This window comes from Mercurialis annua, linkage group LG2 (assembly GCF_937616625.2).
Source record: "Mercurialis annua linkage group LG2, ddMerAnnu1.2, whole genome shotgun sequence".
Taxonomy (NCBI): domain Eukaryota; kingdom Viridiplantae; phylum Streptophyta; class Magnoliopsida; order Malpighiales; family Euphorbiaceae; genus Mercurialis; species Mercurialis annua.
In genome coordinates this window covers 55,758,365-55,779,594 of record NC_065571.1, presented here as the reverse complement: position 1 = coordinate 55,779,594, position 21,230 = coordinate 55,758,365, and the positions used below count along the sequence as shown (strand labels likewise).

The 21,230-nt window shown below is 32.9% G+C and overlaps 3 protein-coding genes across 3 annotated transcripts; all 3 read right to left on the bottom strand.

The window, feature by feature from the left end:
- Positions 1 to 1,067: 1,067 nt before the first annotated feature.
- On the bottom strand, positions 1,068 to 6,115 carry LOC126669082 (aldehyde dehydrogenase family 2 member C4-like). Its single transcript, XM_050362406.2, has 9 exons — positions 5,915 to 6,115; positions 5,169 to 5,311; positions 2,925 to 3,308; positions 2,628 to 2,717; positions 2,276 to 2,449; positions 2,052 to 2,189; positions 1,756 to 1,893; positions 1,603 to 1,664; positions 1,068 to 1,492 (listed from the first exon to the last, which is right to left on the bottom strand). Exons 1-9 carry the CDS (start codon positions 6,015 to 6,017, stop codon positions 1,219 to 1,221), a joined length of 1,506 nt encoding a protein of 501 aa, XP_050218363.1. The 5' UTR covers positions 6,018 to 6,115; the 3' UTR covers positions 1,068 to 1,218.
- Positions 6,116 to 9,854: 3,739 nt separating this feature from the next.
- LOC126670481 (FRIGIDA-like protein 4a) lies at positions 9,855 to 12,752 on the bottom strand. The gene is made up of 3 exons (XM_050364223.1): positions 11,744 to 12,752; positions 10,656 to 10,792; positions 9,855 to 10,543 (listed from the first exon to the last, which is right to left on the bottom strand). Exons 1-3 carry the CDS (start codon positions 12,651 to 12,653, stop codon positions 9,968 to 9,970), a joined length of 1,623 nt encoding a protein of 540 aa, XP_050220180.1. The 5' UTR covers positions 12,654 to 12,752; the 3' UTR covers positions 9,855 to 9,967.
- A 621-nt stretch (positions 12,753 to 13,373) lies between these two features.
- On the bottom strand, positions 13,374 to 20,821 carry LOC126667811 (casein kinase 1-like protein HD16). The gene is made up of 19 exons (XM_050360898.2): positions 20,585 to 20,821; positions 19,407 to 19,572; positions 19,141 to 19,322; positions 18,381 to 18,506; positions 18,219 to 18,292; positions 18,063 to 18,132; positions 17,904 to 17,959; positions 17,713 to 17,784; positions 17,516 to 17,610; positions 17,349 to 17,415; positions 16,907 to 17,036; positions 16,588 to 16,806; positions 16,351 to 16,481; positions 15,777 to 15,951; positions 15,590 to 15,680; positions 15,218 to 15,375; positions 14,948 to 15,136; positions 14,277 to 14,382; positions 13,374 to 13,805 (listed from the first exon to the last, which is right to left on the bottom strand). The coding sequence occupies exons 2-18, from the start codon at positions 19,504 to 19,506 to the stop codon at positions 14,323 to 14,325; spliced, it is 1,995 nt and encodes a 664-aa protein (XP_050216855.1). The 5' UTR covers positions 19,507 to 19,572; positions 20,585 to 20,821; the 3' UTR covers positions 13,374 to 13,805; positions 14,277 to 14,322.
- Between the last annotated feature and the right edge of the window lie 409 nt (positions 20,822 to 21,230).

Below are 21,230 nucleotides of genomic sequence, written 5' to 3'. Positions count from 1 at the left end.
TTAAATAGTGAGCATATTGGTTAGTCAATAAAAATCTTTCCAATTTGTCATTATCAAGATTATGTTTGACCCTTTAATCCGTGATTGAAGAACCGGAATGAGCAGGTCGGCTGAATTGGAAACGGGTCAACTGTTCGATCCAACCGGATTTGGCAGGTAGAATTGGAGAGAACCGGAAAATTTGTAAAGACCGGTTGAACTGGCCAATTTCTTAAAATTGAATACTTTTATCTTGAACTTTTTTAGTACTGGACCATTTTACTTTGAATGTTTTAGCATCTAACAATTTTGTCTTGATTTTTCATAAAAATTACTAAGAGAGACATAAACTATACAACACTAATTCCAAAAAAAATTACAATCTCAGTCAACCGGTTTAATATGTGGTTGAACCAGAAATAGATAGCCACACCTATTCTACTACATGTTTAGCTTTTTAAAACACTGCCTTTTTAATATAGAGTGCATAAAGTGTCATCAATGTATTTCATCTAGATTAAACCCAACTTAAACAAGTAAGTCCCTTGCGGGAGTCAAAATTCTAATCTTAAATTTTAAACAGTTGCATACATAAGTACAATAAAATATTGGCCTAATGATAAAAAAAAATCCAAACCTTTACGACTTGTTGCAATTATTTCCAAACCTTTTAATTTTTACAATAATATTCAAATTGTATTTTTTTGTTGCAATAATATCCAAATTGCATTTTTTTGTAGCAATAATAGTTAAATTGATGCTAAACTTGTTGTTTTCAATTAAGATATTAGGCTATTATTATGTTTTGATGCATAATAATATAGTAAAAGTCCCAAAAAATGGCAAAAAACTCAAAAATATTCACATAAAAAGTGCAATTTGGATATTATTGCAACAGAATAATGCAATTTGGATATTATTGTAAAAATTAAGAGGTTCGGATATAATTGCAACAAGTCGTAAAGGTTTGAATTTTTTGAAGCCATTAAACCTAAAATATTTTACCAATTCACATGCGCCTTACCAAAACACTGCTTTTAACTATATGAATTACAAAAAGGAAAACAAGTAATTGGTAAAAAAAATGGTTGAACAACAAACCAGTGCCAATTTCTTTATTGATTCAAAACTACAAAGAGTACAACAAAAAGAGTTTGAGGAGTCACATAAATATGTATCAAATGAAAAATAAAAACTTGTAAAATGCCCATTTATTTCAAACCAAAGAACACAAAATGTTCACAGCCAAGGAGAGTTGTAAATAGGAGTGACAACAGATTTGACTTGTAGATATTTATGCAAAGCATCCAAACCAAGATCTCTTCCAAATCCACTCATTTTGTATCCTCCAAAAGGGCAATCGTTATCAAAACCAAAGTAGCAATTAATCCAAATAATACCCGCCCGTATCGATCTCGATACCGTGTTCGCCACGTCCAAATTCTTCGTCACTATTCCGGCTGCCAATCCGTATTTCGTGTTGTTTGCACATTTGATCCCCTCTTCAATTGTCCTGTATAAACAGTTATTCAGATTACGTTAAAATTGACGAAATTTAAAAGTTGAATTAAAATTGATAAAAGTTGATTAGGCCTTATAGCTAATGTTCAAAAGTGTCCTTACTTGAACTTCATCAATGACATTACAGGTCCAAATATTTCATCAGTTGCAATCTTCATGTCAGCCTGAAAAAAACATTTCCAAAATTGATACTAATAACTGCATTTTAATTGGTAGTTACAGTAAGAAAGTGTGATTAACGGCAGGTATTATTACCTTAACGTCGGTGAAAATGGTAGGTTCGATATAATATCCCTTATTTCCGACAGACTTTCCACCGGTTAATAAAGTAGCTCCTTCTCTCTTACCAACGTCAATGTATGATAAAATCTTTTCGAATTGCTTCTTATCTACCTGCACATTTAAGTTGCACATATGTTACACGGATATAAAAACATTCAAATGAAAGAAAATAATTTTTTTAAATTTAAAACTTTTAAGATTTCAAAATACATTTTAAAAAATAAAAACGAATAACCGAATCGTAGAATACTGTACAATTTATCAATTACCTGTGGACCTTGGCGAGAATTGGGATGAAAAGGGTCACCAACAACCCAATCTTTAACTTTCTCAGCCAACTTGATAACAAGTTTATCATAAATCCCTTCTTGGACAAACACCCTTGAACTTGCTACACAAACTTCCCCCTGCAACATGTAATAACTATATAAATTAAATTACATAAATCAAATTAATTTACTAAAATGTAAAGGAAATGAAATAATGTAATTGCCTTGTTAAAAAGGATGCCAAGGAGAGCAAGATCAGCAGCTACATCAATGTCAGCATCATCAAAAATTAGTAGAGGTGATTTGCCTCCTAATTCGAGCGAAACTTGTTTTAAATTGCTCGTTGCTGCAGCTTGCATAACTTTTCTCCCAACTTCCGTAGATCCCGTAAAACTTACCTGAAACCATAATCACGACATGTAAATTAATCATTTCAATATAGACATTTTTATTTAGACCGTCTTCTCATTTTTCTAACACTTGATTGGTTGAGTCTATGCATCTGGAACCGATCCGGATAAAAAAATTATGTTTCAAAATACATTTTATAGAGTTCGAAAAGCAAAAACTACTAACTTTATCAATGTCCATATGAGAAGCAATAGCAGCACCAGCAGTCGGTCCAAATCCAGTTATAACGTTGATTACTCCGTCGGGAATACCAGCCTAATCATATTAACAACAAAAATTAAAAGAAATACATAATTATAAACATTACTAAGTAGACATTGACAATGATCGGAGCTCATATATCTAAAATTATGATGAATAAAAAAAATTATAGTTGAATCCAACTATATCAAAAAACATTAATAAAAATAAGATACAATTCAATACTTTAAGTTATTTTTATGATAAATTAGTCCGTCTTACCTGCTTGGCGAGATGAGAATAAAAGAGAGCTGAGAGGGGAGTTTGCTCAGCAGGCTTGACAATCATAGTGCAACCAGCAGCTAGCGAAGGAGCGACTTTCATGAAGAACATGGACGTAGGAAAGTTCCAAGGGATGATATGCCCTACGACACCGAGGGGTTCGTGAAGCGTATAGCCTTGAAGCTCGCGCGACATTTTCAGAACTTCTCCGTGAATTTTATCCGCTGCACCTCCATAGTACCTTAACAGGCTTGCTCCATTCGGTATGTCTACAGCTTTTCCCATACTAAATAATTTTCCAGCATCAATGCTGTCTAGTGCCGCTAATTCTTCGGTATGTTCGTCGATTAGATCTGCGAATTTCATCATAATCCTTCCCCTTGCCTGCTCATGGATCAACAACATTAGAAATTTATGTATAATTCAGAAGGCATTGATAAAAAAAAAGTCAATATTTACCGGTTTTTTAATTAAAACTTTAATTTTTCCAGTTAAGTAACGATTTAAATTTTTTATTGTAATTGCAGTTAAGTCCGTCTAATTGAATCAATTGAGACAGATTTTGCTCATGTGGCGATCACTCGTAACCAAATGCACACAATTAAATTAAAAAGGATAAATATATATTAAAAGGACAATCACAAAATGTCTGTCAAGCGAAAATATAGAATCCAATTGATTTGACTTGAATAAATTAAAAGAAATGTTTTCAAATAGAGTAACAAGACTGAGAAATTTAGTTAGATTTGACAAAAGTGATTAAATTTTGATCATCTTTTTAGATTATTAAGTCAATTCAAAAGGTCGGAAGCGAAAATAGAATTTGTTACAATTTTATTCACTTAAACATTTTCACTTACTAACATATGTAGTTCAATATTTATTAATTAATTACGAAAACTTACCAACGCGTAGAATTTTTATCTATTAAAAGCAATATTTAAAAGATAATTGTATAACTATTAGATAGTAACAAAGTTTTATTGTATTGAATCTATAAAAGATTTGGATTTCATAAAGTTAGTCTTGTGAGTAAAATTATACTTGGCCAACTTAATTTGAATAGTCAGATTAAACACTTTTTAAAAAATTCTACATTTGGCTGTATAGCTAGCTAGTGGAACTTTTAGCCGGCCGCCTAAAACAAACTTAACATAGTCTTTTTTTTAATTTTTTGTTAGAGTTGAAAAGAAAAATTGTGTCCAATTAATACCGCCTAAATATTTAATTCCCGATCTAGAAAAGACCAAAATGCATGATGTCCCACGAACTTTGGAAGAATCTAAAATTTTGTGAACATTTAGCGACGATGGGACCTAAGACAGCCAACTAGTTGAATCAAACTCCACGTTTCAAGCTCCGTAGCCTCGTGCTCCGGTGGTTTACAATTAATTAAAAAAAACCCACACCTTTCCAACTTTTCAATAATACTCAAATAATTCTTCGGACATGGAGAACTAGCCAACAAAATTATTATTTAAAACTTCATATTATAGTTTTGGTCTCATATAGAAGAGAATATGAAATTTTATCGTAATTGTTCTTATCTATAAATTATAATAATGTGGCAAGGCCGATTTGTATATAAATAATAGTGGGAAAGGCCAATTTATATTTAATATAAATTAATGATATTATTTTTATAAGTATTATAAACTGTGGTATTCCAAAGAAAAAATTAATTGTATTTATCTTATCAAATTGGAACCTTTTTCTGCTTGAAAAGAATTTAAATATATTATTGGTGTTTAACATATAGTTTAAATTTTTGTATTTTTTAATATATTGAAGGATTATATAAACCATGTGTCATATATATTTGAACATTTAAGTTTCTATTGATTGAGTTAAAAATGTTTTTCTTACACTAATTTATTATAATTCACGTAAATTTTATCTTCTAGCGACTAGAGGTATTTTACCACTATATTTAAGTTTTTGTCTATCAATTTAAAAAAAAAATTCCTTATACTACTAGTTTATTACTTAGAAATATTGTATGCCATAATTTATACGCTAATCCCAAAAGTCAAGCAAAATTTCCTAGAGAAATCTCAAATTAAATTCCTTTCCTTGACCACACTAAGCTAACTTCAAATTAAAACTCACCAAAGAAAAATAATTTAGACAGGTTAGTATCGAAAAAAGTTAAATATATAAATATAAAATTAATACTATAAATTATTTTTTTGTAAAATTAGATATAAATTATTGATTATATATAGTAAGTTCTATATTACTTACAGCACCGGGCATGCGAGGCCATGGGCCACTGTCGAAAGCTCGACGAGCAGCCTCCACCGCTAAATCAACGTCTTCTTTGTCTCCTTGTGCAACTCTTGTTATCACCTCTCCACTTCTTGGATCTATCGTCTCAAATGTTTTACCTTAATATATACAATTCATTTAATTAGTTTTTTTATTAATATTCAGCAGGATTAACTCAAAAGCTTGCAGTATACAAGAGGTATACTGTTATATACTAGACGACATTTTTTTGACAGCCTGCTGGTTTTTGTAAAAGATAAGAATTATATATATCATCGTTGCACTGTCATGTAAATGTTTCGTATGAGTTTCGATACGTTTTGAACACGAAATCTTATCAAAAATGAAGAAACGCAGCTTGTTACTGCAGTTTGACAGTTTTTTATCCGTTTTTCCGAGCTGAAATCCAAAATTATTGTTAAATTTCGAGATTGAACCGTCTGCAAACGCACATATCTGACAATTTCAAACTATAATATTCAGCAACCCAGTCTCAACTACTTCATTTATTAAAAAGAAAGTAGCCGGAATTTGAACTCGCGACCACGGTGCCAAAATAGATGAGAATTCGACCACTGGACCAAATCCGTGTGGGTTTGGTAGGTTTGATATCAAAGAATAAGAGAAGCAGAAATGAAACTATCATCAGAAGCTAGCTAGGCTTTTCAAAGATTAAAAAACAAAGAAATGAGATTATATATATTTCAATTATATATACGTACCTGAGATGGAATCAACAAATTCGCCATTGATGAACAGCTTAGTGAATTTGACCGTTGGAATATTGAAGACAGAGTCTGAGTTTCCATTGCTTTGATTCTCCATTTCTTCTTTGCCCTTCACAAAAGTTGAGGTATGAGTTGTGTAATAATGATGAACCAATCTCTCTCTAGCAAAGTCCAAAGAAAAAAAAATTGTCTGTATTTATAGACAAATAGTCATGGCCGGTTCTAAATTACTATATAAAGGCAAAATTACTAAATCTCCTTGGATGTATTATGTTATCTAATGTTTATGCCAAATATATTACGAGTTTGATTTATTTTTTAATTTTTTTGTTGAATAATGCTCATGACTCATTTAAAGACGATATAGCACGAAAGTTTATACGCCATGTAAAATAAATTTTATATATATTGCCCACATCAGCATAAACGAGTTATGAGTACATATTTTCTAAAAAAAGTTATAAATATGTTGGACAAAAATTAAATAAATATTCGGTCTAAATGATATTAAAAAATTAAATTTTTGTGATTTTTTAAAAAAATATTTTTTTTACATTATACATCTATCCCAATAAAAATTTATTCAATTCTTTAAAATCGATGTGATATGTTTTAAAATTGATTTATTCAATCATGTGACATCTTAATTACTATTTTTTTAATTTAAAGAAAAACTTTACATATTTAATTGTAAGTGTGATTAAAATAATTTTATTAAAATGGATAAAATTTACGATGAATTTGTCAAATTTGGACAAATCTATAATTTTAAAAACTTTTGACATATTTTCAACAAGTCGAAAGAATTTGACAATTTAACGTAATGAGATTTAAAATTTAAAAATAATATTTAATAAAAACAATAAAGTTAGTATTAAAGTCATTTTGCCTAAAAACATCTTCTTGCATTTTCACATGACTTTGCCATGCCGCCACTAATACTTTTGTTGCAAAGCGTGTATCTTTTTTAAATTCAATAAATCATTTTCCCAGTAAATAAATAAAATGGTGAATGCGGTATCTTTTTAAATTCAATAAATCATTTTCTTTCTTTCTTCCCCAGTCATCCATTCCCATAGTTGACTTTACAAAGTGCAACATACTTCATTAATTCATTCATAAATTCGATTTGGACAACAATTCTTTTATTCAGGGAAATAGACCAGGCAAATTGGGTTCAAAAAAGAGAGAGGCCGGTTGAACATTTTTAATTATAGAAATACTTAATTTAATGAATCAGCAGATTGATCAGCTAGTTATTAACGGGTTGGTATAAGTGCTAAGCGGCTTGATATCGTTTAAATAAAGTCTCGGTTTTGAATCTTGTGAATGCAGAAAATCCATGCTAGCAGACTCACCCACTATGCCAAATGAGTGACGCGGGTCGAATACGGATTAATCAAAGCGAAGTCCTGAAAACCGGAGGGCAATCAAAAAAAATTGATCAACTAGTTTTCCAAACCTTATCACTCTAACAATGGTTAAGTTACCTTCAAAAAATAATTTTTTTAAGTTTTGATGTTGGGTAAACTAGAGTAATTAAAAAGACTAAACTCGTCTAAAAATATTTATACTTTTCAACTTTTGCAAAATTATTTTTTTGTTAATCTAGTATTTATATTTAATTTTAAATTTCTAGATTTTGTTATGAAGAAAGAGTATGTCCTATGGTCATCATAAAACACGTGTGAGACTGAATATTATAAACAAAAAAAATTAAAATACAAGGGTCTATTGAATAAAAATTTTAAAAAAGAAAATTATATAAACAAAAATTTGGAAATACATGTCAGTTTTTTATTACTTTTTACGTAAAAACCGCCAATCACTTAACAACGACTGAGAAATACGCTCATATCTTCCGTCGATAAGATAATTTTTCTAATAAAAAATAAATAGTTTAAGAATTTATTCAACAACAAGTTTTAAAAAGGAGTTAGATAAATAAAAATATATAAATTTTTTATGGAATTCATTAGTAGATTATGAGTGAGAAATAGCATATTTATTCCGATAGCTAGTCAATCCATTTGTTTTTGAAATTCTAATTCTTTATACATTTGTATAACATTATTGCACCTGAGGGTTACAAGTCTTTTTTAAAAAAAAAATCTTTACTAATCCTTATCAAGAAACAATAAATAGCAAATGAAAAATTGATGGATTTATATTGTCATTATAAGATTTCTATTATTCTTAAAATAAATATGGTGCCGACAAGGACAAGAACATAAATATTATCATTTTAATTATTATTTAATTAGTTACATTTTTACAGCATATTTGAGGGTACATCAAAAATAACACGTACACGAACATGAAGTGATCATCCCCTTTAACAAGCCATATTAAACGCCTCTCACAAAATGTGAAACCTTTCTAGAAATGTCTATTCTTTTTTAATATATAACTGCAAATATTAGAAAATATGACATATATTAATACATCATATAGATATAGATAATTATAGCTGATCTTACATACATTTATAATTAATTATTGGTCAATCCATATTTAAGTCCTGTAACTATAAAGTCCCTCAATAAAGGAAAAACTTTATTTAAGTCCCTCGTTGAATATCCGTCAAGGGCATTGCTCTCACGCTCCCGTTAACTAATAGAAAAATTATAAAATGAATTATCACATAGGAAAAATTGTTGAGGTTAAACCTATTTTAGAGTTCTTAAATTATATGGGGTTTTGATTAACTTGTCTGTAATCTTCAATTTATTTTTTATGATTCTAACTATTATTTATCGTTAAATTAGGTTCTTTTTTGGATGTCCGTCCACCACATTCCGTAACAGTAAACTATATAATTAAAATCCACGTATGAAAAAGAATACACTAATTCTATTAATTGTCTATGCTTTTCTCTTTAACTTTCTCTCTCTATATACTTTCCTTCTCTATAATAGAATTTAGCGATCTAATAAAAAAGACGAAAAAAAATAGTATATTTTGTTTTTCAAAAATTGACAAACATAATTAAGTTTGAGTTCAAATTGGAAAGAGTCAAAAACATGTATTTTGACTCAAATAAAATCGAATTCAATAGACAAGAAAGAATAATTATTAAAAAGATTGTGATATTTAATGTATATTAGATATGAAATCCAACCAATTAGAATAATATATATTTAAATTTAAAAAATATAAAAAGTAGTATCCTGCAATCTATAATTGAATCACCTATTACCTATATATGTAAAATTCCAAATTAAAAGGCATACATTCATTTGAAAAAATTATTATTTTTTGCTTCATATATGAAATTATATATTATTTTGTTCAAATAAATATATAATCTCGGCAATTTTGTAGTGTGTAATCACCCGCATAACAGATATCGAAGGAGTGACCCAATTCAATATTTTTCCTTACTTGAGGGACCGGAAAGAATAAAATTAAAATTTAGAGACCGGTTAATCAAAACACGTAAAATTAATGGACCTAATTATGGTTTAGCCTTAATAATTTACATATGATACTCTAATATATTTTTGTCCACTGAAATTTCAAGATGTGAAAGACTGTCACTGCCATTCAAGATATGCAAGATTTGAAAACATCAATCATGTTATCAGAAAAATAATTGCACATATCATCGTATTTTAAATTATTCTGTTCAGTCAATTTGTACTATTTATTTGTTTCGTTTTTGAAATGGTAAAAGTTTACAGATTTAATTATATCACCTTACAATTTTCAAATATTTGATGGGACCCAAGAAAAAACTCACTCTGGATTATCTAAAGATTGAAACGTCTATAAACTGAACCAGGGATGGCAATTCGCAATACGACCCGTTAAAATGACACTACATGAAGCTGAGCAGATATGAATTGAGCTTATACGAATTCAGATCAATCAGCTTATGACACGGTAACACAAACTATCATTGAGCATATACGAATTCAGATCAATCAGCTCATGACACGGTAACATGAATTAGCAGCTTTAATTTAAACATGAAGGTTATATCAGATCCAGCTTAGAGTTAAACAGATTTTATGGCTTCTCCAGCTGAAAAATACAAAACGAGTGCTATTGTGTATATGATGAAGGTTGGTATGTAGAAGCAGCACCAGTGCCATAATCATATGTACCATAAGTAGCCTGCCCCGCATAAGAGCCACTTGCTCGAAAACCAGCGGCACCGGTATTGTCCACTGAGACTGAATAGCGCTGTTGAGGAATTGCTGCCGGACTTTGAGCGTGAGCCACACGATATGTTGCTGTAAAAGGAGTTGTTGAGTATCCACTCTGGCTATGATAGTTGTATGGCCCGGAATATCTGGCAGCTGGGCTATGCTGTGGCAATGAAGCGGGATTCCTTCGGCCCAAAGGAGAATATGCATTTGAAAATTTAGCAGCTTTTCCCGGACGAAATGCAGGTGGCCTCAGGTCTCGGCCACTGCTTGCACTAGCTCGTCTCTTATTTTGAGACTTAGCAGCAGAAGCAGCTGCTGCTGAACTCTTCTTCCTCTCTGCTTTGGTCTTCTCCAGTCGAGTAACCCGTTTTCTTAAGCTATCGAGGGAGAGCTCAGGTTCAAGCTTGTGATCTTCAACACATTTTATAACCGCTTTGATGGAATTCAGCTCCTCCGTATTTGAGTCATCCTGAAAAATGAAATTTATGACCTTATAAATTCTTGAAGGCCAAAGATGTGTTAAATCAATAAAATTCCACAGAATAAATGAATATTAAACACAATGTTGCAACTGCACTAACATTTCCATTCGTTTTGAAGTTCTTGATGAAAGACTTGAGCAGAGAAACAGGAGGATATTTTTCGGTCAAGCCTGCCTCAGACGCAAAATACACAGCCTCTACCTCCTTCCCATTTTTCACCAATTCATCAATCATATCTGTAAAAATAAATAATTAAGCCTTAAGTTCACATTTAAATTTCAGTTAAACAGTAAAAAGATTGCTGTGACTGCTAAAAAAACCAAAGAGGACAAGAACGATTTAATCTCATTGCTTGCTACACCTATCAAGAAGTTCAGTTTGTTAATTTATTTATGTAATTACTTTCTATCGTAGTAAGAAATTCTATGGATCAATGTTCTAACTGGAGCTCGGTGCATCAATATCACTCTATGAACACTAAGAATATATGGATTACTGCCCTGCAAGGGACCAAAAATTGACAATATAGAAACATAGATTAAATGATTTACAACTACAGAGTTCAAATAAAAAAGAGCTATATCTACTACCGTCGTCAAACCATCAATTTTGAATAAACATTATACCGTTTACAGCTGACTCACCGCCTGTAGCAGCTTCTTAACCTTTAAAATTCTATCATAAACCCATAGGAGCTGCACCTCTTTCTGTTTATTGAGGTTAGTGTACAAGTTGCAAAACAGACTCTTACACACCCCAACGACTCACACCAAAAGAAGAAATTTTTAAAAACTGATAATTATTGAATTCAGAAAATTGAATTTTTTTATCAGGTGCCATGCTTATTCTGATTACTGGGCTGGACTAAACAAGGCCAAACAGAGGTATCATGACATTAAAATCTGTCCTTTTCATTTAAACAAAGCTAAAGTGCAATTTCATAAGATAAAGAAAAATTCAAAGCAGCATAAACATTCCTTTAAATATGCAAAGAAGGATTCTCTAATCCATGCAATATCGACCATTCAACGTAAACACATCAAAACATGACCTCAATAATATCAACTATATGCAATAATATAACAATTAGACTACCAAGGAACATATCAATGAAAAACTATGCTAACAATATAAGCATTCTCACAAACTAACAAGACAGCAAACCAACTGCAACCAAACCAACATACCTTCCATTTTCCGTCCAAAACCAACAGCCACAGCAAGTTTAGCCATATCCCTCCGCGTCGCATTATCCATCACAAGTTTCTTCAAATACTCCTCATCAAATCTAGACTTCAAGCCAAAAACAACCACCATTTGCAAAAACATAACCGCCTCCGCTGGCCCCACAACTCCCCCAGCACTCCCCCCATCAACACCGCCGCCATCTTCCCGGCCACCCTTCTCCTCCTCCTCTTTCCATCTCTCCAAAATCTTACCAGCCCTCTCAATAACCGGCCGCGAAAATGCCGGACTTTTTCTAACTTTCCCATCAAAATGGCAGCCATTACTGCAACCCACATCAGGAAACAGCACCTGCACAAGCATTCCACACGCCCATCTCTTATCAGTAACCCCAACTTTCTCAATTTTACTCTTCACGAACTCATCCACCGCCTCCAAAACCAACCTCGCCGGGTCCACAGCTTCCATAACCGCTGCGGATATCTCCGCCCGAAGAGCCACAGATTCTTTCCGCTTCGAAATTACAAATTTCAACAACCCAGAAGCGTCCATTTTCCTCGAACATGACTTCAAATGCTCCGACAAATTGTCAAATTTGGGGGAATTTTCAAATTCTGCTAGAGCTTTAGCCTTCTGTTCTTCCACTTTAGCGGAGGCGGATGATTCGCGTTGTGGGATGGAGGATTCTCGTTTAGAGAGGGATTCTAGGGTTTCATCGGATTTTGATTGTAGGATTTGGAAATTTGAATCTAGGATTTGGGATTTTGAGATTAGGGATTGTTGTAACGAAGTGAAATGAGTGGTTAGAGTAGTGAATAATTGAGTACATGATGATATAATCGTCTTTTGGGCTTCGAGATCGTCGATGAATTTCTGGGTTCTGTCTGTGTTGATTGCTAAATCGGTCGCCATTGAAATTGATTTCAGATTTGGAGGGAAAATCAGATACCCTAATTTAGAGGTAGAACTTTAGAAGGTTAATGTTCAAATTTAGAGGTAGAACTTTATACGACGTCGGTTTATTCTACTGATACTCATATCATAACGATGCATTTTTTATTTTGTTTTCTTTCCTTTGTTTATAGTTTAATCTAAACAAATATTCAAACATTAACTTGTCAACAAAAAAAATCTTAAAAATTATGTATCAAAATGACTAGACTATTTTTTTTTTGGACCAAAGAGCTTACCCAATTTTTAAATTTGTGGAACATATATATCAGGACTAAATTTTTAGAAGCGCATACAAAACAATTATAAGAACAATTATATTGAAATTGATGTAAGATGAACTAAATTAATTAAAATAGACTAAATTTAGATTATTAAAATAGACTAAATTTAACTTATATAAACGCTGTTAATAAAATATTAAAACTGAGATCACTTCTACTTTGCAAGACATAAATACCTTGACAAGCTAAACCCTGTAATTGCACTTTTAAGTTGCTTAATTCATTAGATATTGCTTTTACCAAAAAATAATCAAATGTTACTCCAAAATCTGTTAAATTTTATCAATAAAATCTATCATTCAAAGGAGTTTCCTTGAGCTACAAGGAACCAATCCAAGCCTACAATTACAGAGATATGGTATCATCAAACTGCTATAATTTCATAAGTAAATTGAACTGCTGAAAATTTAACTTTGTTGCATTTGAAATAAATGTTACAACAATAGATTATAGATAGCAAAGCTACCCATTTCTATGAATATTACAGCCACAACGTTAAATCGGGGTGAAAAACCTTCTAGCAACCCCTTAAATATTTGCCCTCCCAACATAACTTTCTTGCCATATTACCACCAAGCTGCTTACATGATCAGCTAGCTGATAGCAACAACACAAAATGATAAAGATTCCTCGGATATAAAAGGTCACTGTACAAATTCTCTGGTTTTGATGGCCATGGTGAAATTAAGTGTTTTGCTGGCCATCGTGAGGTTCCCAATGTCTTGTGAGACGAGGTAAACTCTCAAAAAGTAAAAAAACTTCTTTAGGACTTCTTCGAAACTCATAACACCGACCTCCCGCCAATGGTGATTTCATGCAAACTACCGACCTATATTTGTTTATAAAGCACCCAAGTGAGACTCTTGTTGTGATACGAATTGCAGCACACTTATGTACGGATCAAAAACCTTGTGCATTTGATTCGAACCAAACCAAACTGAACGAAAATGTTACTTTTTATAAAATCAAACCAAACCAAACCAAATTACATGTAAAACAATTTCAAACTGAACCAATTGGTTGGTTGATTTGTCTAGTTTGGTTCAGTTTTTTCAATTTGGTATAGATATTAAAATTTAACTGAAACTTTTTTGCATCCACAACCAAAATCAAACCAAGCCGAAAGGTCTTGTTCTTTTCTTAAAATTATCGAATTGGTTCATGCTATCAAACAAGATGCCCAAACACAGGTGATAACTGTAAAAAGATATTATCGAAAGAAAAAAAACACGCTAGATAGATAAGAGATTAAGCGATAGCTGCGATACTAATAGCTGTTAGGCCACAGCATGACTGTTACCTATTTCTTGTTTGCATGTATGGTTTCTCTTTCCAATGCCTCAACTTCAAGATACTGTCCTTCCATAGCAAATGGATGAAATATACAGATTCTTTGACCATTTTTCCTATCATTTAGACAAAGACGAATCACTACCTGATTTCTATTACTTTAAACATTAACGTGCATAATCAACTTACTTCAAGTCTAAAACATGCGAAGTGCTGTCAAAATAAAATACAAATTCATAATATGAATTTAGTATAAAGAAAGGTAATCTCTTCATCTATATTGTTCGCAAAAGAAGCAACACACTCATTTGGTAATGAAGGAATTTTTCTTAGGAAAAGACAGCGGCTTCCTCCCATGGCAAAACTCCAGCATAAGTTTCTTTGCAAAACCTCACATCAAGAGATCTTACCTCAGAAGAAATGATTGCAAAGTAAGGTAAGTCAGTCCGCATAAAAAGACTATAATTTTTCCAGTGAAAATCCTAACCATACAGATTGCATCTAACATGCCAAATTCATCAGCTAATTCATTTCAAATCGAACAAAGTACCATGATAATGAACCACTAAGAAATATGACAGCAAGCAATACTGACAAAGCATTTATAAGTATAACACATTGGTGGCACACAACAATGTACCAAACAAAGAAGGAAAAAATAATGAAGCAAACTTTATGTACCTTAACATGAGTACTAGGAAATGCAGATGTCCGCAAGGTTTCTTGTGCCACATCTTGTGATTTTCTCTTGGGAGCACTAAGTATAAATGCAGCTTGATCTGCTGTAGCAGCAGCTGCAGTAATCCGATATCCGTTCTCCCACCTTCTATGGATCCCCTCACTAGGATAAAGGAAATCAATTTCAACGACCTAGAAAATTTTGAAAAACGTAAGTGATTTGCGCAGTTTTCTTTCTGATGTTGAATACAACAGCTGGAATTCAGACACAACCTGACTGGGAAAACCTGCATTCCTGGACATCACAATGCCCCATTTGCTACCTGCTGTGGTCATTGAAGTGACAGAGAAACCCTCTTTCCATTTCTTATTGATCCATTTAAAAGGAAATACATCGCTGACTTTGTAGGATTGCTGAGTATAAGGAGTCCCTTCAGTAGAAGAGCAGAAGAGCAAGTATCAGAATCATTAACATGCTCAAAACAAAATACTGAAAAATGTCAACAGCATAATAACTATTGCCAAGACCTAGTGCAAATAGTTTCTAAAAATTTGCTTCCTACTTATAACATCATTCCCTGCAAGTACTTCACTAATTTTCTACCATTTAAATTCAAAAGGAAATATACATCTAGTTACCCTCACCCTTTGACATAACAACTAAGGCACTGCCACTAGCTGCACCAGCAACAGATGTGATATAGTAATTTTTGTCCCATTGTTCCATTATCCACTCCTGATGACATGATAAGGAAAAAAAAAACTGAGAGAACGCATAACTAAATTTATGAACTAGAATAACAGATACCAAAGGGACTACAATAACACCAACCTTGTGTAAGAAAATGTGAGATAATTCGTAAACTTGGGATGTGAACATTGTTCCTGCATCCATTATAATGGCCCATAAATTTGTAGATGAAGCAACACAGCTAATGTATAAACCATCTTCCTTTCCTTTCACCACGTGCTGGTCAATTCTTGCATCCATGACATTATAATGATACCTGGAATAAGTACTATCAATTAGATTGTGAAAAAATAACATGAGTTTAATACTGACACTAAGTAGATGCCACCAATTTGGAAAAAAAATAGAGAAACCAGGTCGCAGTTCAAAGCATCAATATTATACGGGCATGGTATATTTTATTCAATAACAACTGTATATGCGGCTACATTTTTGTAAAATCAAAATACTCAGTATGCAGGACGAGAAAAAGAATGAGAGAACTGGAACAGAAATAACAAGGACAAATTTGTTTTCCACATGTATCATGAGTCAGAACACTTTACCATACATGAGAATACCACAGATGGAAATATCAGAAAGTCCAACCAGTGAAGATTTGTTAATTACTGTTAATGTTTTTCACTATTGAAAAGAAGAGAAGGTTTGAGAGTACCTCTGCTTCATTGATGATCTGAAACTATACACTGAGATCCACTGTGTAGCTGGAGTACCAAGACGAACTTTCTTCCTAAGTTGCCCACCATCCTCCGACTCGATCAATGATCGTCCCCTTTTCTGACCCACCTATACTTCATAAAGTATCATTTATGGTAACTCATAGTAAATAAAATAACACCCAATAACATAATCAGTCAATATTAACAAGTTGAATAAACAACCAGGAAACAACCTTCATAGCTCCATCAGTTAGGATAGGGCGTGATATAACATTAAAGCCTATGCTGTTGTCAAAAAGTGAAATGAGCTTTGCGTAATTAGGTTCTTCATCAAATCTCATATTTGTCACCATTTCATGAAATTGTTGAAAAGGAGGAGGACACAAGAAACAAAGCATTTCAGGAGAAGTTCCCATCTTCTTCTTACAAACAAGAAATCCTTTATTTTCTCCCTGCATCTCAAGGACACGCCAATTAATAAACAGCAAAAAAAATAAAAGCAAACTAACAGGAAAATCTACATGTTAATCTAACCATGGTTCAGAAACTTACAGCATAACCTTGCCAAGGAAGCTTTCCTTTAAGGAGGAATATGAGAGTATAAGCTAGGGACTCAAGATCATCCCTTCGGCTTCCTGTCCTACCCAAATGAGCATGTACACTAGCATAGCGTACAGTTCCCCTGTCAAAAAATTAAACATATGCTCCTTTTTCAGATATGTATCAAGTGTAAAGGAACCACCAATTTAGAAACCACACTGTTAAGAGTTTTAACAGAGGACAAATATAATAGATTATGCAGCCAAGCAAAACTGGCTGCACATGGGAAAGATACACGAAGCACAATAAGGAAGCCAAATCATGACATCGTCGTCAAATATATATCAATTACTCCATATCCAAACCAAAGCAAGAATTAACTCCTTCCTTGAGTTGACGAGTAGCAAAAGAATGAGCCAAATGTGCAAAAATACCTTTAAATGAAATATTTTACCTGAAAACATCAGGCTTTTGGTCATAATTGACATGACGACCAGAAGTGGAATCCTTCCATCTCGAAGCTAAAATTAAACAATAAAAAGTTCACAATTCTTATACCATTAGCTATCAATAATACAAGAACTGAAAGGTGTTGAAGTTAGCCCATATAAGAAGGCGTACCCAAACCAAGATCAATTAGGTATAACTTCTTCTCAGTAGGTGTACCGGGCTGGCCAAGCAAAAAGTTCTCCGGCTTAACATCCCCATGAACAAACCTGAAAGACAAATACAGAGAGAGAAAAGTGATTGGTATGACTAAAAGGAGAGAGACAGAGGGAGTCATGCACATAGCCAATATATAATAATCTCAAACACACCCTCTTAAGTGGAGCTGTTCTAGAATTGATATCGCCTCCACTGCTATACAAGCAACCATCTGTTCTGACAACCTGCACCACAAGCAAAGTATAAACACAAAAAAATAAGAATTAAAAGTCAAATTATAGTTTGTGAAAACTTTGGCATTTTTTAGAGGAAGTGGGCATGTTGGAATAGTTTAGTCACGTACGTCTGGCTATTAGAGTTCCAAACATCCCAAAGGCTTGGGCCGAGCATGTCCATCACCTAAAATCACAAACTCCAAATATCAATCAAGGACAATTACATGTTACAACTTACAATGCATAACAACAAAGACATCACAGAAAAAGTAAGTGGAAGAACTTACAAGGATATAGTAGTCTCCTTGTTGACCTTTATAATGAACCAATGGAAGCCCATAACAACCATTGAGAGTGCTTTAGAAAACAAATTAAACAGAAACACTAGTTAGGGCATGGAATTTGGAGTTCAAAATAATAGTAAGAATAAGAATCTTGTGTACCTGTACACCTGCCACTCATAAGGAGGGCCGTAACTGCACCCTTTGCTATTTCGGTGCTCAAATTTCAGGGCAAGCTACATAATAAAACATGAAACTCTCACTAATGATTCCATCAGCCTCCTTAAATTAGAAAAGTTGACCAAAGTGCGTTAAGACACAAACCTCAACAGCATCAGGCCCAGAACGCCCTGCACCACCAGATATCCTTCTGCCAACAAAAACTTGACCAAAGCCCCCTTTCCCCAGCTTTCTGTCCAACTTGTAGACAGGGGAGTGGCCAAGTTGTACCTAAGAAGATGATAAAATACATGAGCACATTACATAAGATATACAGCTGTAATAAATGAATATCAAGAAGAGAATTCTATAAAAAGTTATTGCTAGCATTATATGATTCACAATGTCATACTTACTAGATCATAGATTTCCCACAATGTCTTTGATAACATTTTACAATATGTGATACAGTAAGACCAGATTTACTACAAATTCTTCCTGGCCTTATTTCCTTTAAAAAAATGGATATATGTAAATCAAAAGATGAGAATCGATAAGATAGGCAAGCAAGTGTCTTTGATGACCAGTAAAGCTCAGACTCAGAAGAAACAAAGGCAGCCATACACATCAACAAATTAATGTTAGGAAACTTCCATCTGAAGCTGAGAATAGCATGCCTTCCAAATAAGAAATCATAATGCAGTTACTTTTCATGGCAGTCTGCTTACTTATGCATTTACTATGTACCCATTTGCAATTGTGTATTATATAATAAATGTCCAAGACTGCACGTAAAACAATCTCATAGCCAAGGATAAAGGAGCAATTGCCAATTAACAACAACAACAATGAAGTTTAATGCTCCAATTACAAGACATTAGTGGAAAACCAAAAAATTCCAAGACCATAACAAGAAGATAAGTACCCTCTCAGGAAGGGGACTTGTACTTCCTTCCTCCTCACCAGCAGCCAGTTTTTCTGCACTTTTATCAACTGCCTGTCTTGCTGGGAAGTCTAAACCTGCACGACCTCGGCCATGTGCTCCAGCACCTAAAAGCTTTGCATTTTTATCTTGGTTCATTGCTCTAGAGCCTCTACCTCGACCAGCTGGCACAAGGGTTGCACAAAGAAATACTCAGTCAACAGGACAGTAGATGTGATTTCAAGAGACTGAAGCTCTGGAACCGTTACCTTTTCCTGTGCCACGGCGAACAGATGGAACTAAACCAGCAGGAGACTGGTTTTGCTTGACCCTCTGTGATCGTCGAACTCCGACTTGCAAATCTTGCATTATTTTCCCATGCAAAAGTTGACTTACTGCTATCTTACAGTCCAAATAGATTCACACAATAATCCTCTAAAAACATAAGATAAAATAAAGTAAGGACGATAATATAGTTAAAAAGTTTTAAAGAAAAAGGAAAAGCAATTGCACCAGAAAATCAAGTTCGAACTTGCCTACTTATAGATACAATTTCATTTTTTCTTAAGGACTAATTTCAGATATCAAGTTAAACAGCCAAAGAAACTATCCCTAGTTTACAAAATTAAAGGCAAATCAAGATCAGATTCCCCCCTCAAAAAAGCTTAGGAATCCATAAGTCAGGAAACCAAGAACCTAGTAATGATAATTAAATTTGAGAAAGATTAAAATAAGACAGCAGCCATTAGAACCAGAAACAATCAATGTAGATAACCAAAGAATAGATCTTCGAAAAGGCATTGCTTCATAATATTAAAAAGCCTCTCGAGCCGAATCTATACTTTCTATCATCAAGACTCATACATGCATTTCCAAATTCCAATAATAACATTTAATTAGATTTCTAGTTACAAAAGTGCTACTTCTATTAAGAACTAGCACATATGATTAATCTAAAAGTTAAGATTAAACAAAATGCCCACACATGATCCACCAATAAAGTTATCAAATTGAACAAAAATTCTCTACTTTGCAGCATCATAAATCCAACATAAACAACTGATTCACAAGGACTACATTGCAACTTAAATTAATTCATCAAAATTTAACAATCAAACAAATTCAACTAAGTTCCAATAAACCCAACAACTTCAAAACAAAAATCAAAACACCAAGAAACAACACAAAATCAATTAAAAATCATCTAATCAAAAACCCACAATCAACCAACAAAAAAATTCAACTTAATCAGAGACTTGAAACTAACACAAATTAAACCCAATCCAAAACATGATCATCAAACAAAAACACAGACGACGATTCAAATTAACCAAATGCACCACCAACACAAAACCAAACAAAACCAACCAAACTTTCAAGAACACCATAAATTAAATTTCAAACTGAACATCAGCCCAATACAACATCCAAGCAATAAAAATCATACCTCTATAATAAGATGAACTGAAAATCTGGAAAAAAAATCTGAAAAATTCTAAAAGTTAATCCAAAGTCAAAAAAACAAATTGGGGAAGGATTAAAGTGAAACAAAACAAAAAGAAAAAAACCAAAAGAAATAATTTGATGGAAGAGAAGGGTAAAGAGAAAATCGATGGTGGTGGGTGTATGTGTAAATTGTGTGTTATGTTTTGTGTGCGGTAGAGACGGTGCGCACAGCTACCGAAGTGCGCACGTTAGCAAATCATAGCTTTGTGTTTGTATTTAAAATCGAGTTTTGGTTATTACGTGGAATTTATTGATTGGAGGGGGTATTTTCTTGTTGTGGACATTAGTAGTAGAGTATGGAGATTCCGAGCTATGAAAAAATCTTTGTAATAATTTTATCCCTTTGTTTTCCTAATTAAGTTTTTGAAAACGTTATGATGGTAGTAATAGGAAAGGAATTAAATTTTAGGACTTAATTTATTAACCAAATCATAAGGAATGCACATTGTTGTTCTACAAACGAACCGAGCTACTCGACATTCGGCTCGATAAAAGTTCGGTTTATATTCATTTGTATTATAAACAAATTAAGGTCGAATTTGATTTTATATTCATTTATTTGAACGAGTGTTCAGCTCGTTTACGTT

Coding starts and splice junctions, on each gene's coding strand:
- LOC126667811 (XM_050360898.2), bottom strand. CDS start 19,506: ATGCAAGATTTGCAAGTCGGAGTTCGACGATCACAGAGGGTCAAGCAA. Junction 15,681..15,776: donor CTCACATTTTCTTACACAAG/GTTGGTGTTATT, acceptor TCATGTCATCAG/GAGTGGATAATGGAACAATG. Junction 14,383..14,947: donor TTCCTAGTACTCATGTTAAG/GTACATAAAGTT, acceptor TCTAAATGATAG/GAAAAATGGTCAAAGAATCT.
- LOC126670481 (XM_050364223.1), bottom strand. CDS start 12,653: ATGGCGACCGATTTAGCAATCAACACAGACAGAACCCAGAAATTCATC. Junction 10,793..11,743: donor TTTTGGACGGAAAATGGAAG/GTATGTTGGTTT, acceptor TTATTTTTACAG/ATATGATTGATGAATTGGTG. Junction 10,544..10,655: donor ACTTCAAAACGAATGGAAAT/GTTAGTGCAGTT, acceptor TTCATTTTTCAG/GATGACTCAAATACGGAGGA.
- LOC126669082 (XM_050362406.2), bottom strand. CDS start 6,017: ATGGAGAATCAAAGCAATGGAAACTCAGACTCTGTCTTCAATATTCCA. Junction 2,450..2,627: donor CTCATATGGACATTGATAAA/GTTAGTAGTTTT, acceptor TTATGGTTTCAG/GTAAGTTTTACGGGATCTAC. Junction 1,493..1,602: donor ATGTCATTGATGAAGTTCAA/GTAAGGACACTT, acceptor CTGTTTATACAG/GACAATTGAAGAGGGGATCA.